Here is a 13,399-nt window from a genome sequence, read left to right as displayed (position 1 = left end):
TGAGCACTAGTATTAAGAAACTTGCAGCCAAGAAAGGATGCCAGATGTCTAGTTTGGTAGGTTTAAAAGACTGAGGGACATTTACATTTTTAATATTTCAAGTATTCATGTAATATTTCAAGATGTACTACAAGTGCCTATATTTTACTGTTGAAGCTTTTGCATATTTTGAATAAACAATGGTCAGTTTGGTTTATAGTAAAACGTTAATTAAAAAGGAAATAAAACATAGATGTTCACCGGCTCACAGATTTGTTGAGATTTTTTAATATGGCCCTTTTAGTGGTTGAGTTTGACACCTCTGCTCTAGATGAACTCCACCCTTACCGAGCTACATCATCTTGCATCATTTAAGACAGTTTTTCATTTATGAGATGCTTTCTTGTTGTTTTGAAATTTATAAGTAAAGATATAAATATATTTCATTCATATATAAATAAATATATAAATAAAGCATATATTTATATATTTATTTATGTTTTCATATCAAAAGCAAAAAGCATCTGAAAAACAAGGAAAAGGTTTCTCAGAATAACAAGAGAAATTCTTAAAATCATGACTTGATAAGATAGTATCTCAAAAGAATGACTTAGTATTTTAAAATAACGAGATTCACACAATTCACTTAACAATGCAAAAAAATGAATTAAGTGCCGTTTTTTTCTATTTTAAGTGGCAGGAATGGGCTTCCATTAAATATCGGCACGGGCAGATATGCACATTAATGTTATGCCTGAATCATCCCACAGTTCCCACATCGGAGCATCACCCCAGTGAGCATACTTTCACCTCAGTATGGGTTCGGACTACTGTACGAACTGTAGCCGCCTCTGCCCATTAATGAGTGAAATATTAAGTAATACCGCTTCAGTCTCCTCTGACCCTCGATAGTTAGGTCCCACGGCGATTCAGGAGGAAAGCAGAGAGAGAGAGAGAGAGAGCGAGAGAGAGAGAGAGAGAGAGAGAGAGCGAGAGAGAGAGAGAGAGAGAGAGAGAGAGAGAGGTTGCGGTGGCACAGCAGCTGAAGCTACTCGCGCTATGCTTTCGTTTACAGTATGAAATGAAGAAAATATGGGGGCCAAAGAATCAAGGATTGGTTTCCTCTCTTATGATGAGGCGGTGAAGAGAGGTAAGCAAAGCCGTTGTACCTTTAACGTCTTTAATAAGCCAGCAGTCCCCTGTTTGTGAAGCTAGCAGCGTTAGCTCGCTAGCTCGCTTAGGTTTGATCCACTTAACGCTACATTAGCGACAAGTGGCTTAGCACGTTAGCATCAGCTTAGCAGCTGTCAGCCTCAGTACTAGCTCTGTTTATCTAGCGTTAACAAAGGGGTGCCGTTGTTGTCATCCATCTTATAGACTTTAGTGCATCTGTTTGTACCTGATACTGTTCCTTTACAGTGTCACTGTTAGTTTAGCCTGCATATATTTACACCGTCGAGCAGGCAGACAGTACAGCTGTCATTTAGCTTACAGGCTGATAGCTAGCTAGCCGTTGGAGCTAGCTGCTACAGCTGCAGCGGCAATCTGACTTAAAGCAAATACGCCCTAAATTAATGCACATTTCTGCCACCGAACTGGCAAAATGATATGTATTGCTATTTGCAGTTTTTCTCTTACAACTCTCAGTCCTCTCTGGCCTCGTATATAACATTAGCAGACTTGTTTATAGTCTGAGCATTTGGCTAGCCTATTGCGCAATTGCTGTCAGTGTGAATCAGTTTTCTTAAATCTCCAATCTTAAAGCTGGAATGATCATCTTTAGCTAAACAGCTCCTTTTACACGTCATGCTTGCTTATTTCAGAGCTTCTTAAAACACTGGTTACTATAAACCCTCGTTACCACATCCTGCCATGTCTCAAACACTGCAGCATACCTCTGGCTAATGCACTGATTACATTTTAAATATGTAGTCCGATGTTTTGTTTATCTCATTTTGAATGGGAGACCAAACCTGACAGTGTTTCTGGAGTGTCTGTACGTTGGTGATCCAGGATGTTTCTGATGCATCAGCTAAATTGTTGTTGTTGTTGTTGTTTTGCCATTTTGTCTTGTATTAGGCACCCAAATAGCTTTATTTCTCTCTTTTTTCAGTGACTGATGTTGAGCTCAAAAGGCTAAGGGATGCTTTCAGGAGGACCTGTGGCTTGTCCTGCTATATGAGTCAGCAATGCTTCTTCAAGGAAGTGCTGGGGGACATGGTTCCTCTCAATATCTCCGAGGTATGACTAGTCTAAATCTTCAGCGGCTGTATCTGTAGTGGTTGTTGTGAATTCCTTTGAGTTCACAGTGCAGAAATATGGCCTATCTGTGTGTTGGCTGTGTGGAATGTGCCTCTGCGAGTTTCAGCAGGTGATAATTGACTTTGACACATTTCAGAGTTTCTTGTAAGTACCCTCTGTGAGCATCTGCACCGTAGCTATGGATGGTTTAACTGTATGGTTTTCATTTGTTTTATTTTGCATTATGAAGAAAAACTGCCATGACAGATTTGAAATAAGTTCATCTGAGGCGATTTGATAACCCAGATCACAATGTTTTGCCTGTGTGATGTTTTATGCAGGATAGATTTAATTTCTATTGTAACAAGCATGTAATAGAGACATTATTAATTAAGCCAGTCGTTTTTTGGGGGGATTTTGCTCTTAAAAGTGTTCTGTATAAAACTACACACCTTATTTTACGTTAAACTTATACTGACTGAAAATGTATGCTCTGAAATAGCTGAAATAGCTGATTTGGCCTTTGTAATAAGGAAATTAATTTAGTGTAATGCCTGCTAGACATGTAACAGAATATTGTTGTATCACATATATTGTGGTGTATATTGTATCACCACTGTTTTGTTTCTTTAGGCCATATAAGCTTGATTCATTTAACTGATTTCCATTATTAAAATATGGAGGTGAGCACACGGGGATATGTAAGTGAACTCTGTAACCTAACATGAATACAGATATGGGCATTCTCTATTGTAATGGTGGCTTAAGTTGCCTGTAATGCAGGGTGAAGTTTCTACATGGCTGAAACTGAAACAGTCTGATGAAAATGATTTCACTTTTGTGATTCTCTTTATTAGTGTATTCATGTTGTGTAATCCCAACATGTTAATTCAGATTCATTTATATTGTAGCTGCTTATTTGGGGAAAGATTAGATAAGCAAGCTGCAACACTGTTTGTCCAAAAAAATCCAGACACTCCTTCTACTACTTTACGGTGCATTCATTGCTGACCCAGGTGTAGAATCTTCATAGAAAAGCACTGACAATAGAACAGAACGCTCTGTAGCAGCCACACATGAGCCTCAGGTCACTTATGCCCAATGCGAAGTGTCAGCCAGATGGGGTACAAAGCTCCCAGCCTTGGGCTGTGCAGCAGAGTTGTGTTCTCTGGAGTGATGGAGCTCCACCCCATCTTTGGGATGAGGTGGAGTGGAGTTTGTGAACGAAACATCCAACATCAGTACCTCATCTCACTAATGCTCTCAATCAGATCGTCACTGCAATCTTCCATCTAGTGTTACGCTTTCCACTGCAGTCTGTTACTGCAGCAAAAGTGGTACAACTCCTTATTAATACCCTTGGTTAAAAAAGGCTGGAAGATCAGGTGTCTACAAATGTCCACATATAGTTTAGTGAGTTTGGTAATGATGGTGCCAATTTCCCTTCGGAACATGTGCTGCAGGTACAGAAACATTGCAGTAAATTCTGCCTTATGTCTTTTTACCATGTGCTGTTGTTTTAAACATGAAAAAAACAAGAAAATGACTGATTCTGTTTGAAACACCCCCCCATTCCCCATATTGCACCCCAGTGTTATTTTCTTTCCAGTAAATGCGTTTGCTTGGAATCCAAGGTTATGGGTGCAGTAGTTCAACTATCAAGCTCACTTTCAGAAGTAAACAAACAAACGTTTGAGGGCCAAGCTATATTGAGCTGACGTGCAGAGCGTGTAATGTTTTCAAGCCGTGACTGGATCAGGACGTGCTAGAATATACTGTTTCGTGTTCTAAAGTCATTTTCTTAGGAATGTAGGTCTCCTTTGAGTCTGAGTTCCATTACAACTGTTCATCACTCTTTCAGTATTCTTGTGAATAAATGTCAGTTCTCATGAATTTGAGGCACGTGACCACTTCCTGTTCCTGTACAGGACCCATATCTGTCTCCCTAGATTTTACTTGCAGCTTTGATGCAGTGTTAGTTGAATAGTACTGCAAGTAAAAGACCTTTGGACTCTGCTTTATCTTCTGTCCAACCTGGACTGTTGAACTGCATTCACTCTTTTCAGTCAGTGTGATTTTGGCAAGTAGAGACTTGATGAAAGAGTCTAACTTAAAATATTCATCATAAATATGTTCAAAAAAGACCTTGTAGCAAAAACTAAACATAACATTTTAACAATAAGGTGATAGCAAGAAAAACACAGAGGTTAAAATAACCAGAAGTGATCAGCAAGGCCAAGGAATTGAATGGGAAAGGAATATGGAATGTGATTAATGTGGAATGTGATTTCTTTGGAATGATTTGGCCAGGACCTCATGTACCACAAATCTCTCTAATTGACCAAATCGTATAGTTAAAAAGAGTTTTTATCTCTCAATGTATCATAGCAAAGGGCCTGTATAATTTTTTTAAAGACGGTTTGGTGTTGAATTTAAACACGGTCAAAGTTTTAAAATGTTCTTTTAAAAGCTTCAAAAACAGCCCATTTCCTATTCATTGTTTTTGTAATTTCATAAAAAGCAATACGTTTACATACATCTGCCTATTTAGCCTATAGCAGTTTAGCCCATTCACTCTGAAGTTATAAGGCTTTTGAATGTGCAAAAATACATGGCGGCCAATCATAACAGAGCTCATTTATCAGTCTGAAAGTCACAGTAACAAAAAACAAATTGTTTAATTCTGAGGAATAAAGAAAGTTTGGGAAATGATCATGTAAAAGGACTTTACGTTCACACAAATGTCATAAGTGGACCTCAGTGAAAAAAATTAAAACACAAGAAATATGTTGGATATGGGTGCTTTAAATCTAGCCTATTTGTCACACAGGACAACTGTTTATAACAAATGTTACGTAATAATAAATAAATGATAGACAATGCAAATTTGACTCTGAACAAAAGAAGAAAATTCAAGTAAGTCTTGTTTGATGTCTATTTAAAGTTTAACGATACAGAATTTCATCACGTTAGAACATGTTCTGTGGCATTTTCCTTTTCTTCATAAATGAAGTTGTTGGACATTGTTTACCTGCTCTTCTTTCTTCTTCAGGTCATCTATAGTTCATTTGGTGGCACATCGAAGGGCCTGCATTTCAACAACCTTATCGTTGGCTTGGTGCTGCTGACCAGAGGACGCGATGAAGAAAAGGCAAGATGTGAGTGACCTCATTAACAGCCAGCTGTTTTTCTGCCTCTGCAGGCATAAACTGATACCAGTTATAGACAAAGTCATAAGCAGCAACAAAGACAGAGCTGAAAATGATATGTTTGGTATTTTATCTGATGACTTGTTCTTTTTTATCTTTTGCAGACATTTTCAGTCTTTTTGCCAATGAATCAGGCAGCTATGCTACACGTGAAGACATTGAAACAATGCTGCAAACTGTGGATGGAGAAGTGCATCCCTCGCTCAGGAAGTGCTTTACAGAGGTTTGCTACTCGCAGAAGTTCACCTGACAAAGTTTTTTAGGGAATAAGCAGATTTCAGTGCATTGCATTTTCATTTCTGCAGAAATAATGAATCTGATGTAGTAAAAAAATGTAATTTTTTCTACTTTCATAACTTACTTTTAGATATAATCTGCTGTTTAGAACAAAAATAGTGGATCTTGTGGTGCCTCTTCTGTTGAATTGCATCACATTCATTACAAGACACATATGGCTTGCTGAGGGGTTCACAAAGAATTGGAAGATGGTGTTTCAAACCTAAATGTCTCTGTCATTTGCTGACCTCTAAGTCTGAATGTTTTAGTGCTGCTCAGTGAACTACCTAACGGTTTGTCTTTGTGTATTCTTCCTGTGCTCTGGTCTCTTGCAGGCGGAGAAAGTAAATTATGAGAAGTTTAAGAGCTGGCTGCTCCAAAACAAGGATGCTTTCACCTTCTCCCGCTGGCTCCTGTCAAGTGGGGTGTGTGTGACTCTGACTGATGACAGCGACACGCCCACCTTCTACCAGACCTTAGCTGGGGTCACACACTGTGAGTGCATTGTTGGCATTCTGCATAATCAGTAGGCATTGAACAGTGGTAAAGTAAAATGTAAGAGCTGATTCTCATAAAGTATATGGTGCTCCAACCATAGTCAATATTTCTTGATATGGTAGAACTATTTCCAAAAGTTCACTGTGTCAGACCACAGCATCCTCTTTTTGTTATTATACGGACACTTTCCCAGATCTGTATTGTTTTTGTCTAATCGTAGACTAAAAAATTATCAGTGGTGACTCACTGTTTGCACTGCAGTTTAGCCCAAGGCTTAAATTCAGTGGAATCATCTTATAACTAACTTCAAACGCAGACCACTTTTTTGTCCTGAATTTTGTAATCGCTGAAAACAGAACTGTTGATGTAACTGTTTGACCCCTAATGCTATACCTACCTGCGATTACAAAATCTAGGACCGGAAACTGGATTCAAGGATTCGCAGGAATTGAAAGACTTCTGTTGTAAAGGATGAGTATGTACGGGATGTACGTACCTCAGCTGTAGTGTTGTACTAATGTTACCTTAGCATTGATACAAGCCAGATGTGGCTTATGGAGCACTAAATAAGTAATCCACACAAGGGGTCTTGTATGTAATGATGGGCAGTATCACCCAAAATCACTATATCACAGTGTAATTAAGATTACTTGAGGTTTCTGTATATGTGTTGTGGTGTATTTATGTGTATACATTTTCAAATAAAACAGTTTTGGATGCTTACGTAAACCTATTATGTAGGTTAACAATGGCGTATTACTCTGGGATGTCTCTATTTTTTTTATTAGAACCATATTTAACAATTGAAGCAAATCTAAAATGTTTTTATTTGGAGAAATACTAAAAACAGAAATAAACAAAATATATACACATCAGTATTGCTTTCTAACCATAACAAGATAAGAGAGATGGGGTGGGAGATCAAGGAATTAGCATGTTTTGCACTGTATGTGTACTGTACTGCACTGTATCTGTGTTTATTAGTGGCATACCAGTGTAACAGTAATGACAAAATTTATAACGTAAGAAGAGTTTCAGTGGACTAACCAGTATATCAACCACTATTACTTGCATGCTCTGCTGTTCTGTGAGTGTCTTGTATATAACTATGTCACAGAAGCGAAACCTAATAAATCACTGTATATTGAGCAGTAGAAGAATCTGACATCATTGACCTGGAGAAGCGGTACTGGTTACTAAAAGCTCAGTCAAGAACCGGACGATTCGACCTGGAAACGTTTATCCCTTTGGTATCTCCTCCTATTCATCCATCCGTAAGTGAAGGTATGTGATTACTGATGAGATTTTATTAACTCTTGTTTAATGATTTTAGTTACTGACCCCTTTGATGCCCTCTTTGACTAGGGCACTGTGTTTTTGTGAACAACAGCTATAAAGTCAACTTAAATGAAGGATCGTGAGTTGTGCTTTTGTAATTCCTCAGGTTTGTTCCATGCTTTTGATGAGAACAGAGACAATCACATAGACTTCAAAGAGATCTCCTGTGGGTTGTCAGCATGCTGTAGAGGGCCACTGGCAGAGAGACAGAAATGTAAGTGCTTGAACTTGCTGCTTTATTGATGCAAGATTTTTACCAGCACATCAGTGCGTGCCTTTTGAACAGAGAACTGTTTATATTGTGGAGTAACTCAATCAGCTTTGAAGCATTGTTTTTTTTTTTCTTCTAAACCAGACCTTAAAGTGATAGTTTGCCAGTTTTTCACAAAATTCATGTCCTCATCTCCGGGAAAGCATTTCTGACTGAAAAAGAATGATTTAAATGCACTATGTAAGTCCAGAAATAGTGTTTTCCCTGGTAAACGGTATACAGTGGTAAACAATTCATGTCCAAATGATTTAGTTTAGCATCCAGTCTTCACTTAGGGGTGCCATTTTCAAAAAACAATGACTTACATCCCAAATAATGTTTAAGGAAGGCTCACAGACAGACAGTTTTATTCAGATTACATTTTGGAGTACAACCCTAACTCTGCTTCCAGGTCATGTTCACATTCCTCCAGACTGAAATGTTGACTGCATACTCTCATATTTGAATATTGTTTTGTATCGTGAATGTTTTGAATTGCTTCTAACCAAGTTCGTCGCTTGGTAAATAATGGCAGGTGACTGTGGAGTTAATTTTGTGCCAAAAGTTTCATATAAAACATCCAGAAGCAAAATATTAAGTACCAAAATACTGCTGCTGTGAGACAGTTGATAGACAGTAATGTTTAATCACTACGGAAGGGAATAAAGTCAAGATGTCTTGTTTGGGGGTTATGAAGGCTGTTATGTAAGTCTTCTCTTTTTTTCTACCCACAGAGTGCCTCTATGTCAGTCACTGAAAGGCTTTCTATTTCAGCATGCCAGTTTACAAAATGTGCTGCTCCAAATCACTGTCTTCACATTAATACAGTAAACTGACTTTAGGTATTTGAGCTCTTTAATTCTATTACCAGTATGGCTCTCCTAGTTAGCCCTAGAGGACACTTCCAGGCTAGCATGCAGCTGCATGCTTGAAAGGTGGTACAGTTTCGTTCATTCATAAACAACTAAATTTGTGTTCCTTGGCACAACATGTTCCACTGTGCCGGGGTGGTTCACGGTGAGTGGCTACATGTTCAGAAGACCTGTCACTCCAAATCAGCTGACCAATAGAAAGTGCAGGTGTACACACTCTTCTTGGAACTACCCCGTGTTAAAAAGTGACAAAAGTCAGAAGCAAAAGAGCGATTCCAGAAGCAAAAATATGTCAAAATCAGCAAATAGAAAAATACTGGCAAAATGAGTAATACATTTATATCAGAATAAAAGAAAATGAGTAGTAATCTTTGAAAAGTTAAGTTTTATTTTACTCTGATTATTTGTGTTTGCAACATATTTTGGACATTTTGATACTTTTTATTTTGCTTGTGGATTTTAGTATTTTATTTGAAACTTTTGGCACAAAATGAGCTTCATAGGTGGCATCCCTGATTTTTACGTGCTTGTTAATTTTACATAGCACAGAAGGTCAGGATTGATTTTATCAATAGTGCATAATAACAAGGACAAACTCAAAACAAACTCGCACTGGTCCATTACTTGTATCGGCATGCTCTCAAATAAACATGCCCCTTGGAGTAACTGGCTGCCACAGTGGATTGTGGAAGATGTAATGTTCTTAGTTCAAGTTTATTAAGATGTCTCTGGTAATAAATATGTTGATTTCTCAGACTGTTGTGGGGTAACTTAACCATTCTGGCATGATCTGTTTTCAGAGAGCCCCAGTATTTGCACCGCATAGGTCTGAACAGCAGTGTACCATCCTTTTAAGGCCTGAGACAATATTTACCCAGATTGTAGATCGTAGACTTAACCTGTAATATGCTGTATATATGTCAATAACCTGCTGTTGTTTATGCTGCATTTTTGCCTTGGAACAGTTTGTTTTAAAGTATTTGATGTCGACCGTGATGGAGTTCTGTGTCGAGAAGAAATCCATGAAATGGTTGGAGCGCTGCTGGAGGTGTGGAGAGACAATCGTACTGACTCCATTCCTGTAAGTTTACATTTACAGGACATTAAAACATTGTCTCAGGTTACAGTATCCTTCAAATTTTTTTCATTGTATTAATTATTCATAATTTTTAGATTCTGGCTTAGTTATGTAGCACTAGCATTAGCATTAATATCCTTATGCTGCAGTTGCCAAGTTTACCCCCCTTACATTTAATTTTTTCTCTTTTTGCAGGAATTGGAGTCCAGTGTGTTGGATATTGTTGAAGACATTCTTAGAGTACATGACACTACCAAGGTATCTTTGTGCACTTTTTTCTTTAGTTGTTAGAAGCCTACACTTATTATTATTATTATTGTTATTTTTATTATATGGATTGTTATTCTAAATAAATGTAAGTACATTATTAATTGCATTCTTAGTTATGTAACTCAATTCTTTTCCTTTTTATTTCTATTATGTATTGACAGGTTTGAGTCTGCATGTTTATTTCATTTTATTTAAAGTCAAAGTATGAGAAACGCATGGAAAAATGTAAAGGTTATGTTTTCTGTCCCCGAAAAAGTCTGCTCACAACAAAAACGTTATATAACAATTATCTCCTCTCCCACTTACCAACAAAAATGTGGGATTGAAAGTTCAGAATCTATGCTTTTGACTAATTTCCTCCACTTGTTTCAGTGAGCTACACTTTTTAAGCATTTATCATCAATTATAATTGTGACTTCAATCAGTTGTACTGACATGCATGAGGGTGTTTACAGCTTCGTTTTGCTCTGATGTTTAGAAGGGCCATTTGACACTTGAAGACTATCAGATATGGAGTGTGCAGAGTGCACTTGCTGCAGAATTCCTGAACCTTCTATTTCAGGTAAGAGTGAACACCACTGTGAATGTATTGATGTTCTGCCATTCTGACTGTCTCAGCAATGGTTTATCCTTTTATGACTAAGAAACTAGTTTTTGCTCATGACTCTTTTAAGGTATGTCACATTGTTCTTGGACTGCGGCCTGCCACTCCAGAGGAGGAAGGACAGATCATCAGGTTCATATCATTATCTCTTCCTGCTTTCTGTTCCTTTTACATCTTTTCCATTCTGTGTTTGGGCTACATGGTAGTCACACAATAAGTGTAGAGACACACTGTGTAAGAAAGTTTAAAGTGCACTAATCAGTGGTCTGTGCTCTGTATGCAGGGGCTGGTTAGAGAGAGAGAGCCGGCATGGCCTTCAGCCTGGAGACTACTGGTTCCTCATCTCCACACAGTGGTGGCAGCAGTGGAAGGATTATGTCAAATATGTAAGCTTAAAACTACAACATGGGTGACAGCCCAAATTCACCCCTTGTTCAGTGCTCACAGTTTGAAAAAGCTCTTAGACGACAAATGCTCTCATTTATAAGTACTAACAACATTGTCTGTCACACTTATCTGTACTCATGCATAACATAGTCTAGTTTTTATTCCATATATTTTACCCAGTAGTCTTAAAGCTTAAATTAAAAAAAAAGGTTCAAGGGTTAGCGTTTATGACATAAATACATTAGATCACATTAAATACAGCTTTGTCATAACAAAGTATAAGTACTAGACAACAAAATTTAGTCATGAAAGGTGCAAATAAAACTATTAAAAATATATAATGTGCTGACATAACTCATAATAATACTATGTACAGTACTGCACAGTACTCACACTAATTTAATTTCTTGTCAAAAGAAAAACTTAATTAAAAATTATTCATTTATCAGCATCATAAAAAAAGCAGAAAACATATTTAACAGAACATTAAATAGAGATCTCCACAAATAAATGTCATAGCATTTCAGTACTTAGTGTGTCCACCCTTTGCCTTTATTACAGCTTCCATTGTTTTGAGAGACTTTCAGTTTTTCAAAGAAATCTGCAGGGATATTTTTCCATTTTTTCACTCCTCCAAAGTTCAGTCTTAGAAGTTGGTTGCGTTTTCTGCTTTTCGCGGTCCAAATAATCTCAATTACACATAGACTTATCAGTCTGTAAAACCTTACTCCACATCTCAGATGTCCAGTTTTGGTGTTCTAGTACAAATTGTCTTCTTTTTGTCTATTTCTTTTTCTCAGTAAAAGCTTCTTGACAGCTGCAGTGACTTGCATGCGCATTATCTTAAATCTTCTCAGAAATGTCTCATTTAGCCATTTAAGATGCACATGAGAGTGAACTTAAAGGCAGCTAAGGTGTGTTTGGGTAGTTGCTTGTGTGAATGTTACTGTCTTTTTGAAGGGGGGGAGCATAATGTCAGTGAGTCCTTTGGGAACAGCTTTTAGATCGGAAGGATGGAAGAGTTAAAGATAGATTTGATCTTGTACTTAGTGTAGGAGGCTTATGTATATGTTTCCTGCTTTTTTCTGACACTGAAAAATGGCTTACTTAAAGGGCTGTTTGGAAATGAAATATACAAACTTGTGCACAGTACAGTGCATGGCAGCTGATCTTGGTGATACTTTGCTTGTAGGACAGCAAGATGATAGTGGTGGAACAGCCATCAGTATTTGCTGCTGGCAGAAGTCCTACATTATCAACTGGGGTGGAACAGAGTGGTCAAGGAGAAAGCATGGCCAGCTCACACTCTTCCTCTGAGGAGAAGTTCTCTGACAACATCTCCAGCGCATCTGAAGCCTCTGAGACCACAAGTGGCAGTAAGTATTCATGTAAATTTCTCAAAGTCTACTACAGGCTATAAGCCACAGCCACAGAAGCCATTGTTTCTCACTCATACGCTTTTATCCTTTCTTCTGCAGGTGTCCTCCCTTCTGGCTCGACCCCCACAGACATCTGCTTCTCACGACAGCCTGAGTCTTCTGAAGCAGACAGTCAGAGCTTCCTGGTGGCTGATGGGAATGTGACAGCCCTCAGACCTGGTGCCATAGACAACCAGCCACTGGTTACCTCAGAGCCTCTCAAGGTGATTCCAAATAAAGCTGTTGATTGCAGTCGCATGTATGACTGTATTGGATTAATGTGAGCTTATGGGCTTATCCTCCATTGATTGATTTGTAGGTTCATATGCTTTTATGCAAAATACTTATCCACTTAAACTGGAGTTAATATGGGCCCACTTCTTCACTCTCTTAACTGCATGGTTTATGTATAGTATTTACTATTATCCATAGAATAATGATTCTTAATATTAATATTAGATCTACAGATTAAGAAGTCATCCTGCTTAGATACAGTCTTACATGTGAAGATCCCATTTTGTCGTTTGATTAATTACCATTATGACTTCTGCCTAATAGGCTCCTACGTTGACAATGGAAGGGGGGCTGTTGAGGCGATCTCCCAACCTGCATCTTGGCCAGGACTTTGAGGTTGTACCTGAGCCAGTCTGGAGGGCTCTCTACCACTGGTATGGAGCAAACCTCAGCCTGCCGCGGCCGGTACGTATAATAATTGCATTATACAGTATAGTAAGTCCTTCTTAATTCTCATTGCAGTGTCTCTGTAGTCTTTATTTATATGATGGTTTACTTCTGTTGGGCAGGTGATCAGGACAAGGGAGATAGAGAAGGCTGAATTGGAACTCTTTCCCAGACACTTGCTCTTCCTGAGACAGCAGCCTCCAGCCCGCACACCACAGTCTAATGGCTGGATCAACATGGGTAGGACTGAAATCTCTAGATAAGCAAATGGAACAAACAACATGCTTGTATGTGGACT

The 13,399-nt window shown here is 38.2% G+C and overlaps 1 protein-coding gene across 1 annotated transcript in view; it reads left to right on the top strand.

The window, feature by feature from the left end:
* The first annotated feature begins 934 nt into the window (after positions 1 to 934).
* Positions 935 to 13,399, top strand: part of LOC118824342 (ubiquitin carboxyl-terminal hydrolase 32-like) — a 29,942-nt gene continuing 17,477 nt past the window's right edge. Inside the window, exons 1-16 of the mRNA XM_036594424.1 lie at positions 935 to 1,129; positions 2,093 to 2,220; positions 5,273 to 5,378; positions 5,534 to 5,652; positions 6,041 to 6,200; positions 7,356 to 7,487; positions 7,648 to 7,755; positions 9,629 to 9,744; positions 9,937 to 9,999; positions 10,490 to 10,573; positions 10,686 to 10,747; positions 10,899 to 11,001; positions 12,195 to 12,378; positions 12,481 to 12,644; positions 12,979 to 13,119; positions 13,224 to 13,341. Of these exons, the coding sequence (XP_036450317.1) occupies positions 1,072 to 1,129; positions 2,093 to 2,220; positions 5,273 to 5,378; positions 5,534 to 5,652; positions 6,041 to 6,200; positions 7,356 to 7,487; positions 7,648 to 7,755; positions 9,629 to 9,744; positions 9,937 to 9,999; positions 10,490 to 10,573; positions 10,686 to 10,747; positions 10,899 to 11,001; positions 12,195 to 12,378; positions 12,481 to 12,644; positions 12,979 to 13,119; positions 13,224 to 13,341 (1,846 nt within the window). The 5' untranslated portion in view covers positions 935 to 1,071. The remainder of the gene's footprint in view (positions 1,130 to 2,092; positions 2,221 to 5,272; positions 5,379 to 5,533; positions 5,653 to 6,040; positions 6,201 to 7,355; positions 7,488 to 7,647; positions 7,756 to 9,628; positions 9,745 to 9,936; positions 10,000 to 10,489; positions 10,574 to 10,685; positions 10,748 to 10,898; positions 11,002 to 12,194; positions 12,379 to 12,480; positions 12,645 to 12,978; positions 13,120 to 13,223; positions 13,342 to 13,399) is intronic.

This window comes from Colossoma macropomum, unplaced genomic scaffold (genome assembly GCF_904425465.1).
Source record: "Colossoma macropomum unplaced genomic scaffold, Colossoma_macropomum, whole genome shotgun sequence".
NCBI lineage: Eukaryota > Metazoa > Chordata > Actinopteri > Characiformes > Serrasalmidae > Colossoma > Colossoma macropomum.
Note: the sequence above shows the minus strand (reverse complement) of the source record. Positions and strands in the feature narration are given on the sequence as shown.